General features: G+C 33.4%; 1 protein-coding gene and 1 pseudogene across 1 annotated transcript; both read left to right on the plus strand.

Annotated features, from left to right (window-relative positions):
- Positions 1–4941: 4941 nt before the first annotated feature.
- On the plus strand, positions 4942–6967 carry LOC8268810 (BURP domain protein RD22). Its single transcript, XM_002523205.3, is given in 4 exon segments — positions 4942–5201; positions 5304–5409; positions 5852–6742; positions 6745–6967. Coding segments are annotated over 4 exon segments (1284 nt in total). The 5' UTR covers positions 4942–5009; the 3' UTR covers positions 6840–6967.
- Positions 6968–18551: 11584 nt separating this feature from the next.
- LOC8268807 lies at positions 18552–20535 on the plus strand (annotated as a pseudogene).
- The last annotated feature ends 1064 nt before the right edge of the window (positions 20536–21599 follow it).

Below are 21599 nucleotides of genomic sequence, written 5' to 3' on the forward strand. Positions count from 1 at the left end.
TTCAAGTAGGGTCTAACCTGAAACTTTACATGTAATATTCAGATACAAACTTTGCATTTACATGCTTGTTATAGTTCTCCTTCCTGCATATGTGAGTGAAGTTTGCACTCTTTATCTGAACAACATTCTTGCCATAAATAATGAGGTAATTCCAGATGTAAAATCCACAATCTTTTTTGCATTTTGCTTTGCATTTAGTTTTTATATAAGGTAAAAAAAATAGCTTGATCTCTAGTTTTGATGGCATTATTTTTTGTAGCTCTCTTGAACTACCAAAATGAGCTAAACAACATGTCTATTTTAAACTTTGGGTTGTAAATGTCATTTTTCTCATTGAAAACATCCCACTTAGGCTTCTTTGACCCTCTATCACTCTTATCATCACTTGATGAGCAAGATCTCAACTCATTAAAAGGAGCATAGCAGTCTCATCTAATTCATTTCCTAAATCCCCAGGTCTAGAACTAGCACCTACAGATGTTTCATTCATTTCTATCTCCTTGTCCACATACTATTCAAACAGCTCATCATCATTATCCATATCAGACTCCATCAAATCATAATCTAAATCCATAAAATCACTCTCATCTGAATCCTTTCCTCTTTTTGTTATTAGTTTCACTTGTATTATACCCCTTATCATCTAACTAACCTCACCTACAACTACATTAATGTGCACATTTCATACTTTTGGCAAATTAGCTACATTTTATCCAATTGCATCATTATCACAACCTTTCATTTTCCTACAATATACATGCATAACTTTTATGTCATCAACAACCAATGACATCTTAATAGCATTACTATTAGTTTCTAAACTCCTACAGCCACCAAACATTGTCTTTTTTAGACTTTTCCATATAATGTTGTAATCTTGAGGCGTCAAACCAAGTTCAGTGGCTATACTATCAATTTCTAACATAGATATTTTATCACTTGAAAAGAAATCTATCCAACCAACATCAAGACACCTATTACTAACATCTAGAATATGCCATTGTATTGAGAAATAATCATGGTCAACTTGCAAAGAAAAGGGTTTTATAGTCAACACAATAACAAAGAAGCTACACCCAGTAAATATGATGCATTATAAAAAGTAGTTCAAAAAACTTATAGTATGTCGGTGGTTCCCCCTCCTTCTTTCGCCATCCAAGAGACATAGTCAGCTTCAATCGAGCACCATAGAGGATGCAACAAGATTCAATGGAGCCAAATAATGGAGGCAATAAGCTGAAAATCAATCTCAAAGGTGTATGTAGCAAGCTAAAATCGACCTAAAAGTTAGTTGTTGTTGAGCTTAGGCTTTGAGAACAAGAGTTTGAGTTGGACAAATAAAGAGGTTGTCAAATTAAGGAAAAGGTAAAAGGATATAGGTTAAATAAGGTCAGGTGGAATTAGGGGAGATTTGGGAATCATAGTACTTTTGTTGATGTGGATTGTTTTTGTATAGGTGGGATTTGTGTCAGCATATATATTACAGCTCATATGATATATGTGGCATATATTAGATAACTTTGACTTCCATATAAGTAATAGACAACCAAAAACTGTGATTTCATACATTAATGCTAATTTTGAGTATTATTGATTGTCTTTATGGACATGTGGTACCAAATAGATAATATATATATATATATAAAGAGAGAGAGAGAGAGAGAGTTAAGGTACCAACTATGCACTCAACCCCAAGTGAGCGTAGAAAAAAATATCTCTTATTGGGTGATCCTTGACTAACTACAAGTCCATCATTCAGAGTCGTAACGACAAGAGTACATCAATTGATTAATAAGGATATGAAAAGGTGTGGAATGAAACTATCTTTTATTAGCATTTTAATAGCAAAAATGTTGAAATTATCTTGAGCATTTTTACAAGATTGGTGGACATTAATGACAAATGGGTTTGGCATTACATCATCGAGTTTGGCTATAAGATTGCTCCACTTGTAAAGTTACGAAATTTTTTAGTGGGAGATGTTATTTCAAAACAGCTTGAAATGGTTGGTATGCGAAAAGACTTATGGCACCTCAATCTTTCTAAAGAAATACGAGTGTCTCTTTAGCGATCAGGGACTACCTATAAAGAAGAAAATGAATGAATGTACTGAGATGGTAGACGAGTTTTGTAGGCCTTGGGGTCATGAGGAGATCAACACACACATATTCTTTGAATGTCATAAATGTTAAAAATAAGATCAAAGAAACATAGAAGCAACAATGAAAATCCAACATGTAAATCTAAGCAATAATGCTCGATACTATACTTATGCTTGTATTAACTACTAGCTACATGATTTTATCGGTGATAACTTGTACCGTGCTTATGTTTGTCTGGACTCGGTTTTGGACTTAACAAATGGAAAAGCTTTAGTATATGTCCTCACCTATACACCAATTAAAATTATAAATGATTGACACATATTCATTAATTTTAAATTCTAGAGTATGTGTCAATCATTTAATATCAAAATATAAAATACTTATACATACATGTCACTTTCTTATTAATTATGGTGTATAAACCAAGCCTAAATAAAAATTCTCTAAAAATATAATAAAATTTGATCCAAGCTGTCGTAGGGTTCAAAGTTAAAATTTATGTCTTGTATAAAATTATATCAATTTTTATAATGTATATACTTGTTTTTATAATCTTAAAGCTTTAGACAATGATAGCGGCTCTCTCCTCTCAAACTCTTAGAATAACTTCGTAGTTTATTTTTCTTATAAAAAGTAATGCTGAATTTTAACTTTATTTAGTTATCTTTTTAAAGGTTTTTTATTTTTATTTTTACTTTTGTTAATTTTAATTCTGTTAACAACCGATAAATTCATTTTTATTAATTTTTTAATTTTAAATATCAGATTTAATTTTATATAAATATTAACTTAATTAATACGATTTGGATTAGTGTTTAGCCTCTAAATTGACCAATCCCATGCAGAAACACGCTTACCTGTAACTATATCTTTCTAGTGGTCATCGGAGTCGCAAAAGACAATGGGGGAAAGAGAAAAAGATGCGGCACTCGTGAATGAAAGGTAGAAACAAAACTTGAATTCCCCAAATCCCAATGCCCAATAAAGAATTAAACGCACCTGCATGCTTCTTCCTGTCTCTGTAATCGTGCAGCAATCTGAGAAATGAGAAATATGCAACCCATGCAGATTCATCTGAGTTGGCTGCTCTTTGCCGAAGCCACCTCGCAACATTTCTTCTTTTGCTCGCCCACAGACAACACGATCAAGCTGCCATAGCCGGCCCTCTTACAGCTCATGCAGATAGACACATGATCAACATGCAAACAGGCATACCCACATAATGAATACAGGCCTATACCAGCACTCTGCCCTTCTTTTTCCCTTCCTTTCTTTCGAAAAGTACAAAAAAGTTAGTTTATACTTTCACTCCATGAAAAATTTCATCCTTAATATTTAATTTTTATTTTATTTATAATTTACTATCTAATTACATTATTATTATTATTTAATTATTAGCTTTGATTTAGATTTGTATTTTACAACTCCATCTTTATATGAATTCTTTTGTAGTACTTTTATATATTTCTGTTTTAAAACTCTAATGATAAATCAATGAATATCATTAATATTTTATAATAGACCTTCCAAAATATGTTCTGTTTTAATGCAGTAATCCATTTCAATTCATTTAATAATTGACTCCGTTTATGAATTTTCTAGCTTAAAGTAGTTAATAAAAATACATATTTTTGTAATTTATAATTAAATTAGAAAATAAATTTTTTAGAAATAAATGAAATTATATTTACGAGATTTTGACTCATATACCCACATAATACTATTATAAAAATATTTATTATTACTTAAGACCACGTGGATGAGATGATAAAAGTCTCTTCTAACTTAACTAAGGTCTTAAGTTCGAAACTTGAATATGCAGCTATGTTAAAACTTTTGAGTAAGTGCTTTGTCATTCGTAAAGGTTAAACCCAATACACTCTATATTAATTCTAAATATATATATACTAAAAAAATATCTATTACTAACGGTAAGGGTGTCAAAATGGGTTATGACACGCGAACCCGATTTGCCAAACACGAAAAGAATACGGGTTAGGGTTGAGCCTTAGCAGGTCTGAGTCAGTAAACGAGTTGACTCGTTTATGACACAGCTTGAAACAAGTCGTGTAATGGGTTGACTCACGAACCTATTTTAACCCGTTTAATTTTTCGTATCGGGTTGGATCGTGTCAACCCGACCCAACCTATTTAAACCCGTAAATTTTAAAAGATAAAAAATAAAATAACCATATATAAAAGTAAAAGTAAATAAAAATAAAATAGCTAAAAAATAAAATATAACAAATAAGACCTAATTAGTATGACGATCCTAACAGAGTTTTCTACTAATTTACTTTTGTGTCGCCCTCTTACAAAAGAAAATAAAATCCTAACAAAATAATTTGATACTATTTATATAAATTTTAAAGATGTCTCTTGTAGTAGTTGAAAAAAAAAAATATTTATGATTTGATACTTGTCTCTATTGATTTGAAAAATATATAATTTTTATACATGTTAAATACTTTAAATCTTATGGTATTTGTATAACAAGTTAAGCGGGTCGTGTCAGGTTTATGATCCATACACGATCCATTTAAATAAATATGTTATGTGTGTTGTGTTGTGTCACCTATAAAAAATTCATATCATGTTAGGATTGAGAGAAATTGACACGATTATTAAATAGGTCATATTCGTATTGACTCGAATTGTGTCACCTGAATAAATCAACCCGACACACGGCCACCAACGCATTTTGACACCCCTAACTAAAGGTTTATATTATAATAGTGACAAATCACAAAATCTTAATGATAGAAGTTAATTGAAGTATTTAAACGGCTATAAAATAAAATATAATATCATAATATAAAGAACAATAAAGGACATACAAATATAAAGTCACATTACTATGAAATTAATGTTTAATAGAGTAAGCCATACGGCAATCTTTTGTAGATGAGTGAAACTGTACGGTGGTTCTTTTCTTTTTCTTTTTGTCCGGGTGTTCTGCTATTATGTACCAGAGTAGAGAGTAATATATATGAGAGGCGAGCCTTCATAGCATTGCATTCGAAAGTTAGCTTATCCTCGTGTTTCGTGGTTTCAATGGAGTTTCATGATCTCCTTTGTATCTTTGCTTTTTTCTGTGTAAGTATAACAAAATTTTCCAAATTTAAGATTTGTTTCTATTGATATATAGAAGTAGCCAATGAATAATATATGTTCTGTTGTCCAAATTTTGCATTGCAGCTGCTACTAGAAGGAAGCAATGCTTCTCTGCCTGCTGAAGAGTATTGGCATTCCAGGTTGCCAAATACTCCAATGCCACAAGAACTGCAAAATCTTCTGCAGCCTAGTTAGTTTCATCTTTATTTCTTTAATTATTTTTTAATGAAAAGGATATATAAAATACTGCATAAGAACCAAAAAAATAAAAAATAAACTCTAAATAAGCCCTCATAGCCAATGGATCATAGAAATATATGATTTCCGAAAATGAAAAATAGAGTTCAATTTTCAGACATTAAGATTGATCGGGTAAAGTAAGCAAATGGTATTTAAAATTATTGTTTCAAAATCAGTTTATGCATGCAACATTACCAATTACTTGTTTCAGATCCCTTTAGAAAGTAACAGGGTCATGAAATCCAAAGCTCTGAAATATGATAATAGAGTTGGCATAATTACCATGTATGCAGATGCTTATATGGAGAAAACATCTTTATATATATATATATATATATAGAATTAAATTCCTCAAGCCTTCTCATCTAATTGTTTATTTCCGATTACAAAAGCCGAAAGTACTTTCTGGAGTATGGGCTTCAATAAATCTGGAGAAGAAAACCACAAAGCTTTTGCGGAAGGCTCGGATGATGCAGGACAAAAACATAGAAAAAGATATGTCCCTTCTTCTGCGAGAGGCATGTTCAAATTTGACGCTTTTTTTGAGAAAGGCCTGTTCAAATTTGATGTTTCTGTTTCGGCAACATTGGACGATGCAAGACAGAGACATGGGAAAAAGCATGATGCTTCATTTGTGGAAGACTTGGATGACAAGAGCACATCTCGTAAGAGGAAATCCCAGAAACACGCTCTCTCTAATTCAACTGTATTCTTTTTATACAATAATCTCCATATTGGTCAGAAGATGAAGCTTCATATTACTAAACCAACAAACAAAGCCAAGATTTTGCTTCGTCAGGTTGCCGAATCCATCCCTTTTTCAAGTGACAGGTTCTTGGAAATCCTGCAGCAGTTCTCAATAAAACCTGAATCATTGCAAGCCAAGATCATCAAGCGAACAGTAGAGGATTGTGAGTCGTCAGGTATGGAAGGGGAAGATAGATTCTGTCCCACGTCTTTGGAATCATTACTTGATCTCACTATTTCACGTATCGGAAATAAAGTTGAGCTACTATTTAATGAGATAGATAAGCCAACCAGAATGCAGGACTACACTATCACAGGAGTCAACATGGCAGGAGAAAATCAAGTTGTTTGCCACAAGCAGAAATACCCATATGCTGTCTATTCCTGTCGATCAATAAATGCCACTAAGGTATTTAGGGCTTCATTGGTTGGTGCTGATGGCACAACAGCTAAAGCAGTAGCAGTATGTCACTCAGATACCTCAAATTGGAATCCAAGGCATTTGGCCTTATTGATGCTTAATATCAAACAAGGAGAAGACCAATTTGCCATTTTATTAGAAGTGATACAATTGTCTGGATTTCTAATGAAGTTCTTAAGGAATCTTCTAGTAATACCAATCTTTCGGTTTAAGACGCAGTTTTTGCAATAAGCCACCTTTTACTTGTGCTTCTTCTGTCTTCTTGTAATGTTTGCTTATATGTATGCAATTATCCTTGAAATGATGAAGAAACATATGCATAGGCATAATGCTACACTAATGTGCTTTTTCTTAGATAGGGGCATAAGCACCTGTTCATGGCAAAAATCAATGATACTCTGGAACATGAAAAAATAGTGGTGGTTCCTATACTACGTGTAGTTTAGCATTCATTTAGAGTTCATTCATTATGTGTATTGATGATGTAAATAGGAGAATATTCAGTCTTGTCTAGGCCCATGATCCAATGTGGATTCTTGGTATTTAGTGTATACATGTCATTCATTCATAGATAGTTAATTTAGGACATATTCTGTGCCGATGACTCGTCAACACCTTCACCAAGTATGACAGGAAAAAAAAAAATTCTACCAAAAGTTCAAATGGAAAGGAAATGTCTTCCTCTTTCTCACTGAGTTTTCAGAAACCAGCAACACAGTCTGGAAACCCAGTTGGCTCCTACTGTTCTATTAAGCTCAATCATGAAAACTATTTGCTATGGAAGAATTTTGTTCTCCCAGTAATCAGAGGCAAACGCCTAAAAGGCTACATCACTAGAACTAGGAAATGTCCATTACTATAACTGAAAAAGGAAAAGATGAAGAATTAGTGCTGAAAAATCCAGAACATGAAGATTGGATTGTTCACGACTAGATCTTGCTTGGTTGGCTATACAACTCCATTGAGCCAGATGTTGCTTCAAAGTTAATGGGCTGCGAGAGCTCGAAAGACCTGTGGGACTCGATTAGAGATCTCTTTGGTGTGAAGAACAAATCAAACATAGTTTTTCTATAAAAGAGTGTTTCAAAAGCTTGTTAAAAGCAGGCTTGAAGATGTCTGAGTATCTCAAAGAAGCAAAGAAGCTTGCTAATAACCTCGCATTGGCAGGGAAGCCAGTATCACTAGAAGATCTGTGTTATCATCGAATTTTTCAAGTCAAAACTTTTATAAGCCCAATGATGAGATATTTTAGTTGATAGAATACTCTTGAATAAATAATGCGTGTTAAACCTATAGAAACTGCCTCGAGAATTGCTCCTAAGACCCTGGGATCAAAAAACCACACTTCTGCAAAGCTGTTAGGCTAAACACGCGCGCTCAGGCTTAAGCTCGCGTGAGCTTAGGCCTAAGCTAGCGCGAACTTAGTGCTAAGCTCGCGCGCATTCAGTGCTGAGTTAGCGCGAGCTCAGGCCAAACCTATATAAACTCCCTCCACCTTCACTTTCAAACACACATTCTGCATATCCAAACCCCACACTCTTTCTCTAATCCCCTCACCTTTCTCTAACCTCTCTCTACACATACCCTACACACCAAAACCTCATTCACTCTCTCTACACACCAAAACCCTTCTCTCTCTACACACAACAAAACCTCACTCTTTCCATACTCCTCGTTCTTCAAATACAAAAATCAGCCCCTCTATTCCCAAAAGATCCTAAAAAGTGTTCTCAAAGATCTTACACTCATTTTTATTTCAAAGCATCTTTTTGATTTTTGCATTCAAATCTATCACTTGAGGCCCAAATCTAATTTTATTTGATATTCGGTGCATATTTTATTTTTAAAATTTTTGTTTTTTATTTTTTTAATTTAGTGGTATAGTACCTATTTGCTTTCCCCGTGTAAGTTGGATACATGCAGGCTCAACCCAATACTTGCGCAGGTCCAACCTAGACCCTTTGGATTTAAACCATTATAAAATGCAGTCGCTTTGGCACCTTTAGGCTTCCAGAAACTTGAACCGGTGCAGGTTCGACCTTAATAGCCTTGTGCATTGTTATTTTTCGTTTTATAATTTTATAACTCATTATTCAACTGTCTTGAGGCCTTAAAGGCCGTGGTTTATAATAATTTCCCCTAAGCACCCCGATCTCTCTAAACCTTTTTTATGTATGTTTAAATTATTGCTTAGGATCTCTCCTCACATTTAAATAAATGGATAAATTGGACTTACTAATTGTTTTGATCATCCCACATGCCAAGATAATAAAATGGAAGCTTACCAAAGTAAGCCCTCGTGTCTCGCATGCTTTATACTTAAATACTAAGGCTAAAATGAATTTGCCACCTAGATTAGGAAAATAAAAATTTGCAAATAATGTAGACACAATGGCATGCCAAGATAAAACCTAAGGCATTAAAGTGCCTTCCGACTAAGATTAGTAAAGACACAATGTGCCTCCCATTTAGGACTAGTTGAGGTACCAAAAATACCCGTCACCTGAGGCTAGACCCTTGGTTGCACACCTCACATGTTAAGAAAGATAAAAAAGGTTGATGAATAAAATAAATATAGGGTAAAGCTAGGCTAAGATAATTTTATTAGGATAGGCAAATTCTCCTCTACTCTAGTGGAGGCTAGGATTCACCCCCTAGGCGGATAGGGGTGCTATAAAAAACCTTCCCTATTCGTACCTAACTTTGTGAACCTAGAATCTCTGATTTTAGGGAAGGGGAAACTTAGGCTCTCCGTAAGGGGTATAAAGTCGTCATCCTCACTCTCGAAACTGTCCGGATTTCATCGGGTGGCAACTCCTCCTAATGGTCTTAAGGTCATTTCATAATCCCTTACGGCCCTTGACTGAATGGCTCATTTTGAAACGAGCCTAGTACAAAAAGCGGACTCTGGACCAGCAGTGGAAACCCCACAAAAAAGTCAGTTGCTCCAATCTAGTAACTCAAGTTTTAGCAATTCTTTAACACATTAGAATACAATCTAGTTGTGTGCTAGATCTATGAGAAAGAAAGCATTAGTTGGGTTGATATACAAGCATTATTGTTAAGTTATGAGAAAATGCTAGAACAAATCAATGATGGGATCTCCTTAGTCAATCTTGGACAAGTCACAACAAATTTTGTAGTGCAAGAGACTCTAGTCATTAAGGAAATCAAGGTAGAGGTCAATGAGGCTATTAATGTGGACAAGGCAGAGGAATAGATTTTGTTATGCTCAAAACAATAGTCAGTACTCAACTCATTATGGAAACAATGGTGGTAACTCACAGAGAGGTAGAGAAGGAAAAGGAAATGGCTCTAGGCTAATTTCTTAGGTGTATGGAAAACCTGGCCATATAGCTCTCAAATGTTACTATCGCTTTGATGAGTCATATCAGGGCACACCACCAGACCACAACAAGACATACTCAAATGTAACTAACTCTACATATGTTGCTAGACCAGAGGTAGTAAGTGACCCTACCTAGTATGTTGACAGTGGAGCTACTTCTCATGTCATACACAGTGCTGCCAACATTAGTGATAAACTTGAGTACAATGGTAATCAGCTTCTTACTATTGGTAATGGTAATCAACTGCCTATTGCTCATATTGCTATTTTTATGCTACACACTCTTGAAAATGGAAAGTTATTACTTAAAAATATATTACATGCATCTGAGATTAAAAAGAACCTTGTTAGCATCTCTCAACTCACTACCTCTAACAATATATCAGTTGAGTTTGATTCTTTTGGTTGTGTTATTAAGGACAAGCTAACAAGAGTAGAGCTGCTCAAGGGGAGACTTAGATGAGGCTTGTACCAACTTGAACAAAATGTCAGTCCTTTCTCAATACCCTCTGCACCTTTAACTTCCACCAAGCCAACTTTAAGTAATCAAAGTCTTACCTCACACTACAACTGCAACACTGCTCAGTTAGAAACTTCTATTAGTAGTAAATCTTTAAATTCCTTAAAGGAGGTATGGCACAAGAGACTTGGGCATCCTTTAATGTAATCAAAAGGTTAGAATTAATGAAGAGAAGTTCTTTTATAATGCACGTCAGTATGGAAAATCACATATATTGCCATTTAATACTTCAAGTTCTCATGCCTCTAAACCCTAGAACTTGTTCACACAGACTTGTGGGGCCCTTCACTTGTAAATTCCACATCTGGATTTCGATACTACATCAACTTTATAGATGATTTTAGTAGGTACACCTGGAATTTCCCTTTAAAAAATAAATCAGATGCATTAAGTGCTTTCATTCAGTTTTAGAAACTTATAGAAAATAAACTTAAGAGGAAAATTAAATGTCTGCAATCAGACATGGGAGAAGAATTCCAAAGCTTTAATGAACTAGTAAAACAATAAGGCATAGAGTTCAGGCATTCTTGTCCCCTCACTTCATCTTAAAATGGCCGTGTTGAAAGGAAGCACAAACACATAATAGAAACAGGCTTGACCTTTCTTGCTCAGGTACATATGCCCCTCAAATATTGGCATAAGGCTTTCCAAACTTTTGTACACCTTATAAGCAAACTTCCTACTCCTCTACTCAAAGGAAAATCACCCTTAACCACCTTGTTCAATAGGAAACCTAATTATCACTCCTTAAAACCTTTCGATTGTGCATGCTTCCCTTGCTTAAGACCATATCAGATTCATAAATTCCAATTTCACACTACTAAGTGTGTATTCTTGGGGTATAGTGATGTTTATACGGGCTACAAGTGCATCAACACTACTGGCACAACCTATATTACCATACACATAATGAGTTAGAGTATCCCTTTAAAAATGGCTTTCTAAACACCAAAATCCTATGAGCATATAACTGTTATAAACACCATGAACTAGTTCCCTTAAATTCCTCAATCACCTGTCAACTCACCATCACCATGTTCAACAACCACTCCTTCTAATACAATGCCAACTCCAATGACCGTTGCAGCTAGCTCTCATTCTAGTAAGTTTGCTTTATCACCTTATTTTCATTTACATAATACTGACATTGAAAGAGTACTTGCTGAAAAGGGGGATATTAATGATGATGCAAACTCTGAAAACTTTAGAAGTTTTGGTAGAATAAATTTTGATGGTAGTGCAGACAAGAATGCTCCAAATATTATGCATGATCCACCTGATCAAGAACGATAACAACAAAGGCACCACATGATAACCAGTCTAAATCTGGTGTTTTTAAACCTAACCAACATCCATCAGACCTCCAAATGTTGACTGTATGCACCACAACTCCAAGTGAACAAACAATCCTTAAAGAGGCCATGAAATCAAAGCACTAGTTCAAAGCAATGACAAATAAGATTGAAGCTCTAACTAGGAACAACACTTGGACTCTAGTACCTTACTCCTCATCTAATAACCTGATAGGGAACAAATAGGTCTACAAGTGCAAGTATAATGAAAATGGCAACTTCCAAAGATGTAAAGCTAGACTAGTGGTTAAGGGCTCCACACAAACTACTAGAATTGACTTCTGTGAGACCTAGAGTCTAGTGATTAAAGCATCAATAATTAGAATCATCCTTACCATAGTTGTGTCAAGGAATTGGTCAGTGAGGCAACTAGACATTAACAATGCCTTCCTAAATGGAAAATTACAAGAGACAGTCTATATGGAGCAGCCAAGTGTTATTGACAAGAAAAGACCAAATGATGTTTGCAAGCTCAACAAAGCCTTGTATGGCTAGAAACAGACACCTAGAGCCTGGTATGAGAAGTTGAGAATAACTTTAGGAAAATAGGGATTCATGAACTCAAAGTGTGATACTTCATTATTCTTTTACAAAGACAAACAACAAATTATGATGGTTCTCATCTATGTGGATGACATTATAGTTACAGGGAGCAACACAAGTGCTTTACACAGTTTTATTACAAAGCTACATGGCTTGTTCACCTTGAAAGATATGGGGGAGCTTCATCATTTTCTAGGTGTTGAGGTGAGAAGAGATGCCATTGGGATGTACCTAACTCAAAGCAGATATATTGAAAAACTCCTCAAGAAAGTAGAAATGAGCAATGTCAAAGTTTGTCCAACCCCAATTGTCATAGGAAAGCAAGTGACAGGTGATGAAGGTGATCCGTTCAAGGATGCAACACTGTACAGGAGCATAATAGGGAGCATTCAATATCTTAGCAACACTAGGCCAGATGTGTGTTATATTATCATCATCTGAACTAATACATGTAGAAACCAATGGTTGGGCATTGGCAAAGAGTTAAAAGAATCATCAGATATCTTCAAGGAACTAAGGACATGGGTCTTAACATCAAACCCTGTGGTAGGCAACTGTCAATTCATGCCTTTGCTGATGCAGATTGGGCTTGTTGTAGACATGATAGAAGATCCAAAGCATGCTACTATGTGTATCTGGTGGACACTTTTATTTCCTGGTCCTTCAAGAAGCAGTTTGTGTGTCTCTATCAAGTGCAAAGTCAAAGTATAAAGCCTTACAAAGAGCTTCTTGTGAAGTTACTTGGATTGAATCCTTGTTGTAATAATTAAGCCTAAAATACAAGTCTATTCCAATAAACTAGTGTGACAATATGAGTGTGACAGCCTGGCCTAGAGAAGTGGTCCAATGAGCGGGGAAATGGATGCCAGGGCAAGGATAGGATGCTTGAATAATGAGCGGTTTCTAGCAAGCTTCTAGGATGGCAGCACTCTAAGGTACGGGGATACATGAATGAATCGCATTGCATATTGAAACGAGGCAGGGAATGGTTGAAGGCATATATGTAAAAAGAGTTGGAATTAATCACACGAGTCGCCTTTTGGTTGCTTGGTTGTGGAGTTATAGAAACTTCAAAGTTAAACGTGCTTGGTTCAGGGAAATCTTAAGATGGATGACCTCTTAGGAAATTTTCAAATCTGTCAAGGGGCAAAACTGTGAGGCTAGTGGGGGCTAAAGTGGACAATATCTATAGTGATTTGGTTTCGGGTCGTTACAAATAGTATAAGACATGATCCCTTAAGTAGATGTGTGGTTTGAGGATGAACCGGGGGAAAGCTAGTGGGCATGTGACAGTCTAGCATAGAGAAGCGGTTCGATGAGGGTGGGAGATGGACGTTGGGGCAAGGATAGGATGTCTAGACGAGGAGTGGCTTCTGGCAAGCTTCTAGAATGCCAACACTCCAAAGTACGAAGGTACATAAATGAATCGAATTGCACATCAAAACAGGGCAAAGAATGGTTAATAGCATATATGTAAAGAATTAGAACTAATCACATGAGGCGCTTTTTAGTTGTTTGGTTGTGGAGTTGTAAGAACTCTAAAGTTAAACATGCTCGGTTCGAGAAAATTTTAGGATGGGTGACCTCTTGAGAAGTTCTTGAATCCATCGAGGGGCAAAACTGTAAGGCCACTGAATATTAATGTCTTTTCCAGGCCCATGATCCAATGTGGATTCTTGGTATTTAGTGTACACCTGTCATTCATTGATAGGTAGTTAGTTTAGGGCATCTCCTGTGTACATAATATATACAACATTTTCCTTATGCTTAGATTAAGCTGAGCTTCTTGCCTCCCAAATTCATCTTCTCAACTAAGTTTTTCACTATATGTGATAACTTTCTTGATCAAAAACGAATCTCAAAAGATGGAAGATATATCATAGAGATAGATCGTCTAGCCATTCAAGAAAAGTGAATTCGTGCTACTGCTTTCGATTTCACAAGGAAATGATATCTTTTGGCAGTAAAATTAGTTGTTATTAATAATCAACTTTTAGTAACGAAATAAAATTCTTGATGCTAATGCTATACTTTTGGCAACAAAAATATATGCTGTCAAAAATAATATTTTGGTAACAATAAAATTTTGCTACTAATTTTAAAATATGGCAACAAAATTTATTATTACTAATATTACTCTTTTGGCAGCAACTCAGATTTTACTGCAAATTACTTACGGAAACGTCTTTTCAACAACAACATACCACAATCCTTATATTTGCTGCTATATACTTATAGAAACATTTTTTGTACTTTAAGCAACAAAAATTAATGCTGCTAATTTCAGTATTTCTTGTAGTGATTGTTACATAAAAAAACGGGCCAAATATATCATTTCAACCCTAACCTTTTCTAAATTAACATATTTCATCCCAGACTTTAATTTTGACCTATTGCACTCCTTAATTTCTATTTGTAACCAATTTCATTCCTAATAAATATTGGCTACGTGCATGAGATAAAAACGCGATGGTCTGGCTATATAGGCTCGATGTGGCAAGACAAATTAAATATCCAGCTAGAAAAATAGAAAACCAAGAATTATGACATAATTAATTAAGAAACTAGTCAAACAAAGTAGAAGCGGTAAAAGTAAAATAAATTCCTAAGCTCAAACTTTAAAAACTCTAAATACTTAAGATCCTTAAACTTCTAAGCTAAACCTAAAGACAATCGACGATTTCCTGAAACAAAGTTATAACTTATAATCCTTAACTTGAAGTCGAGAATTTGTGTTTGTTACAAAAATACAAAGTTTGTGTATCTTGCATTTGAATAGAGGATCTACCTTGGAGTTTAAAAGCAACGACGATCTGAGGAGGACATTGCTTGAAGCCATTCCTAGTTATAATGTAAGTTTAGTCATTTATATTGTTGGTTATAGTATAATGGATAGAGCTATAAGATTGAAATTGAGGTATGGTGGTAAATTGTTGAGAGATCCACTTCTTAGATATGTGGGTGGAAATGTAAGCATTAAGTATTCTGACGTTGATAAGCTGTCTATATCAGAACCAATGTGGTATACAAGGAAGTTTGGGTATACTTCTATGGAAGGAGTTTAGTAAAAGCCTAAGAATGGAAGTAAATTTATTTATCTATAAAAGTAGCACAAACCCTTAAGGATGGGCATATAATGGACTTGTATGTGGCTCACACTGTTGAACATCCACAATTTTCAACCCAAGATGGCCCACTAGGACAAGATGACCTGAATGTCCAAGGACAAAACGAGACAAGTGGTAGAATTAATGTTGAGGCAAGGGTAAGTGAGGGCAACAATGAACATAGGGTTGAGTCCTACATTACAATCAAAACACATCAATTATCACAATTGACTTCCAAAATACATAGTAGATCCTATAACAATTGTAACAAATATCAACTTCTTAACCCCATAGTGATTTGCTCGTTCTCTTTCTCTCTCTACCCTAATCTTTCTAATCCTTCTTAAAAGCCCTAAAATCACATGTCCTGATTGCTCTGGTATGGGGATTGTCAAGCCACATGAAATAGTTACAAGCTTCTAAAAGTCTGTAAAATAACAAAAAATAGTTGATAAATAAACCTAAACTTAGACAAATAAATCCACTTTTAGCTAATATATTTACTCCATAGTTCCTGCAGCTAAAAAACCTTCTTCCTGGATTTTTCTGTTGTCCATGATGTCTTGAAAGTACCAACTTCCCCACAATTGCACATTGAAACAACCATTTAGCTTCTGCCCTAATTTCTTCTTTCACAAAATCAAAGAATCAACAGTATTTCTTATGGAACTCACGTTAAAAAATAATTTCAAATCGATAATGAGAGACCAAGAGAGAGGGAAAAGAAGGATAAATCCATAATGAGAAAGTAAGAGAGAGGAAGACAGGATTTTATTGCTGATGCGGCCATTTTCTTACGTTGTCACTTTTTTCCATTATAATCCACGTGTCTGGCCACATCATCAATTTAAAAACCTTTCATGTGCTTCAAAGCAAGTTAAACCATGTGCTAATCCATGTTGTCCCATTTATGGTTAAATTAGTCAGTATTACTGATTAAGAGTGAAATTAGTTACAAATAGAAGTTAAAGAGTGCAATAGGTTAAAATTAAAGTCTAATGGTGAAATAGGTTAATTTAGAAAAGTTCAGGGATGAAATGATGTATTCGGCCTAAAAGTGACTAAAATCCCTAAGCTTTTTTCATATTATATTAATAAGTCCTTCTAATAATTAATTTTAACATCCCTTTCATTTAATGAAATTAATTATTATATTATTCAGTCAGATTTTTTCTATTAGTTAACTGTTATTTATATCTAAACGTAAACTCTACCCTTATAAATAGAGATATTTTAATGTCCTTATAAATAAAGATATTTTAACGTCTTTAAATTTTATCAAATAGTATTAATAAGTCCCTTTGTTTCTCTTAAATATTAGAATAATTAATTTAAATTTATATTTAAAACTTAGATACTTTAATATTTAAAAGTTCAATTTATAAAATATCAAAGAAATTTAAGAAAACCTTGATTTGCACTAAAATACTTCAATTAAAGAAAATACCTTATATAAAATTATATAAAAAGATTTCATAAGATAGTATTTTTATAATTAATCAAGTGAATTAATATTAAGTAAAGAAAACTATAATTTAGTCATATTCTTTTAATATATAAATTATAGAAGAATTTTATATACAAAGCTTCAAATTGACTATTACGAGTGATATTAATATAATAATATTAGTGAAGATAAATTAATATTTTAATTCTATTTAATATAATCTTTAATTAAAAGATGTAATAGTTTAAAATAATAAAACGAAAATGATATTAATAATACTAGTGAAGATAAATTGATATTTTAATTTCATTTAATATTTATTTTTAACTGAAAAATATAATAGTTTAACGTAATAAGTTGCGAGGGATGTTAAAATTAGTTAAGAAAATAGAGGATTCTACTAATATAATTTAACAAAAATCAGAAATGTTAAAATATTAAATCTATTAGGAGTAATGTAATGTCTATTTATTAAATTAATATTTCAATATAACATCTATTAATGAAGATAAATTGATATTTTAATTTCATTTAATACTTATTTTTAACCGGAGAATATAATAGTTTAACATAATAAATTTAGAAAAATATTAAAATTAGGTAAGAAAATAGAGGAATCTACTAGTATAATTTAACAAAACTCAGGAATGTTAAAATATAATATACACTAATAATCAAGAAATAAAAATGAACTATATTTTACGATGAATAAAAATAACAAAATGACTATTTCTTAAATACCAAAAAAAGAAAAAAAAAAAAAGCTATTACTCAATTAGTCTTTATATAACCATTCATGTGATGAGTCAGTATATCCTTTAACCTGAATGTTGCAATATGTACACAAATTAACACAACTTCGTGTTTATAAAAGAAAAATTCATATAGCTAGTAAAAAATATTGACGAGTAATGTAAATAAAGAAAATGAAAGGAAACAGATAAAATAAGAACTAATGAAACTTGATAATGTGCCTATGTTATCAGAAACAAAGAGGCTAGAGTTCTTTATTAATCTAATAATTGAATAGGGTATATGGTGAATGTAAGATGTTTTCTTGGTATACAGGGACGTAATTCTTTTTTAATGTTTTTATGTATTTTTTACAGAATTGTCATTGTGTCTTACGCAACATCACTCCACTTACTGATTATATGAGCCATACACAACAGAAAAAATCAGGATCCCTAGTCTCCTGAAGTGTAGCTAAGAATTGAAAAGCTTCTGAAATCTCCAACCCCTGGAATTAGACCCACCTGCATGCGTGCTTGTCTTCTTTCACAGGCTTGTTCGAAACTTTATAACTTTCTACATCTGCACAAACTTAAATCTTGAGAAATGAGAATCAACATGCAAAAAATATGAGTTGGCTATACTTGCCGAACCCACCTCACTGCAGCAGAGACTAGCCAACACAGACACAGACACTTAATCGACATGCAAATAGAATAAGTTGGCTACCCTTGCCACCTCACTGCACTGCAGCAGGGACTAGTTAAATGCAGACACAGACACGTGATCCACATGCAATAGACAGAGATACATCATGAATAGAGACAGACAGCTTTTTCAATTTTCCTTTTCATTTTTTTTTTTTGAATAATTTGAACTGCTATTATGTCCCGTAATGTGCCAGACCAGGGTACTATATATGAGAGGTCAGTCCTCAAGTTATTATATTCAAGAGTTTGCTTATCATTGTAATTTCATGGCTTCAATGGAGTTTCTCCTTCCCATCTTTGCTTTATTTTGTGTAAGCATTAATGAAATATATATATATATATATATATATATATATAGTGCTGTTTGCTTTTCCTAATTTAATTTTGTCGCTATTGATATATGAAAAGAAACTAATGCATATTATATATATAATATATAGATATGTTCTGATATCCAAGATTTTGTATTGCAGCTGGTGCTGGTAGGAACCAATGCTTCTCTACCTGCTGAAGACTATTGGCGTTCGAAGTTACCAAACACTCCCTTGCCACAAGAATTGCAAAATCTTCTGCAGTCTGGTCAGTTTCAACCTTTCTTTTTTTATGAGAAAAGAAGGTCATGGGAAAAGAAATCTCTTTTTTTTTATAGTTAAATAATCAAAATTTCTTTAATTACCCTAAAGAACATTTAAGATGGGAAAATCATTTCATTTAACTTTCAAGAGCTCAACATATAGAGATAGATCTTCTTCATAATCATATCTTAAATTTCATTGTATGATAATTTAAAGTTTCTTATATAGTTATGCTAAAGTTTAATGTCGGTTAAAAAAAATCAGTTCGTGCATGAAATGTTCATATGTATAATGCTTATCTGCAATCACTGGTTTCAAATTCCCTTGAAAGATATGAATGTTACTGATTACTTTTTCTTTAAAGTTTTTGAAAGAGAAATTGAAAAAGCAGACGTAAATTCTACCTTATACATGCCCTGGTTTTAAAATGAGTCTTTAATTTGTAATTTTAGTAGTAAATTCTTCAAGCTTTCTCGTCTGATTGTTTATTTGCAATTGATAAAAGCCGAATGTACTTTCTGGAATATGGGCTTCACCAAATCTGGAGAAAAATATGATATTCCATTTGTGGAAGGGTTGAATGATGCAAGGGAAAACTATGGCAATAGATATGACAAATCTTTTGCAGAAAGCTTGGTTGATAGATTGGAAGTATATGGATTAGGATATGATGAATCTTTTATAAAAGGCTTAGATGAAAAGAGGATATTGGAACATCTTCTTCCCAAGTCAAACGTGTTCTTCTTATCCAGTGATCTCCATGTTGGCCAAACCTTGAAGCTTCTTATAACTAAATCAACAAACAAGGCTAGATTTTTGCCACGTAAAGTAGCCGAGTCCATACCTTTTTCAAGTGATAAGTTGCCAAGAATTTTACAGCGATTCTCAATAATCCTGAATCATTGCAAGCCAAGATCATCAAGCTAGCAGTAGAGGAATGTGGATTGTCAGAAGTCAAGGGAGAAGATAGATCTTGCCCCACATCTTTGGAATCATTACTTGATTTCACTATTGCCCATATCGGAAACAAAGTTGAGCTACTTTTTAATGAGATAGATAAGCCAACAAGAATGCAGGACTACACTATCACAGGAGTGAAAATGGTGGGAGAAAATCAAGTGGTGTGCCACAAGCAGAGATATCCATATGCTGTTTATTATTTTCATTCAGTGAATGCCACTAAGGTGTATGTGGCTTCATTGGCTGGTGCTGATGGCACAAGAGCTAAAGCAGTGGCAGTATGCCACTCGGATACCTCAAGTTGGGCAGCAGGGCACTTGGCCTTTCTGATGCTGAATCTGAAACCAGGAGAAGGACCAATTTGCCATTTTATTAGAAGTGATACAATTGTCTGGACTTCTAATGAAGTTCCTGAAAAATCCTCTAGTAATCCCCGTTTCTCGGTCTAACCGTAATGAGTGCTTGGATTGTGCATGTTGCTTTCAATAAGCCACCTTTATGTATGTTTTGTGTCCTATGTAATGCATGCTTTTATGTGTATGTTATCTATCCTTGAAATGATGAAGAGAACTTTGCATGGGGTGCTATAATTAAGAACATCATCTTTTTCTTAGTTTGAAGGTTCTATTTGGTTCTTAATATTTACCTATTTAAAGATCATATGTAACAACAAAAGCTTCAAAACTCGGTCATAATTTATAATCAAAGGTGTAAAATTTGAGAAAATCAAATAGACAATGGCATACCTGATTCTAGTTAGTCCTGATTAGTTACACTAAGTTAGATTATAAATATGTTTTCATTATGACAATTTAAAAATGTCATAAAAGACTAATTATGCATATTAGTTACACTAAGTTAGATTGTAAATATATTTTCATTATGACAATTTAAAAATGTAAGTAAAAAATTCTCATATAGTTCTAAATATTTTTTTTACAAATAAGTAAAACTAATTATATTCTCATAATAACAATTTTGACAAAAGACCAATTATTGATGTTGAAATTGTTGATTCTTTAAATAATAAAACTCATCTATTATCAAATCTAAATTGATAGTCTTTGAAATTTTTCTTTCCATATAAACCACCATACGTTTAAAAATTCATCTTCCATCTTATCTTCCATCTTATTATGTAAAAAGCTGATATGATGTGTTTTATAGCTGAAAATGCCCGTTTAGTAGTGGCTACATAAACGGGCAAAGTAAAAACCAACCAAACTAATCTGTCTATCAAATAATAAGATTGCACCTTATTTGGTTCAACGTGGTCATATTTTAAAACTTTACATGATTAAATACATCAACCTTATAATGGTCCGACTGACTTTTTAAATAATGGAATTTCAATAGAATAAAATTTATTTGCAAGTCTACAAATTTGATCATTTGAAATTATCCTTAAGCTTAAAAAAAGAGCTAAAAATCAGAAATTTCACTATTTCTTCATTAAATCTATCATTTAATTCTTATAATTGAAGATTTATTGGAGCATTGAATATATCAAAGTGATAATGATGCTCAATTGTGATTTGATCTCTCTGCTGCTATGAACGTCTTGTAAATTCTTTGTAACGAGATTCATACCAGGCATGTCAATATCATACTCTTTGCAAGCTACTTCTACTTACTTAAGTAGAGTATCAAAACCATCTTGTCACAGAGTACTTAGCA

Source organism: Ricinus communis, chromosome 1, assembly GCF_019578655.1.
Source record: "Ricinus communis isolate WT05 ecotype wild-type chromosome 1, ASM1957865v1, whole genome shotgun sequence".
NCBI classification, from domain to species: Eukaryota; Viridiplantae; Streptophyta; class Magnoliopsida; order Malpighiales; family Euphorbiaceae; genus Ricinus; species Ricinus communis.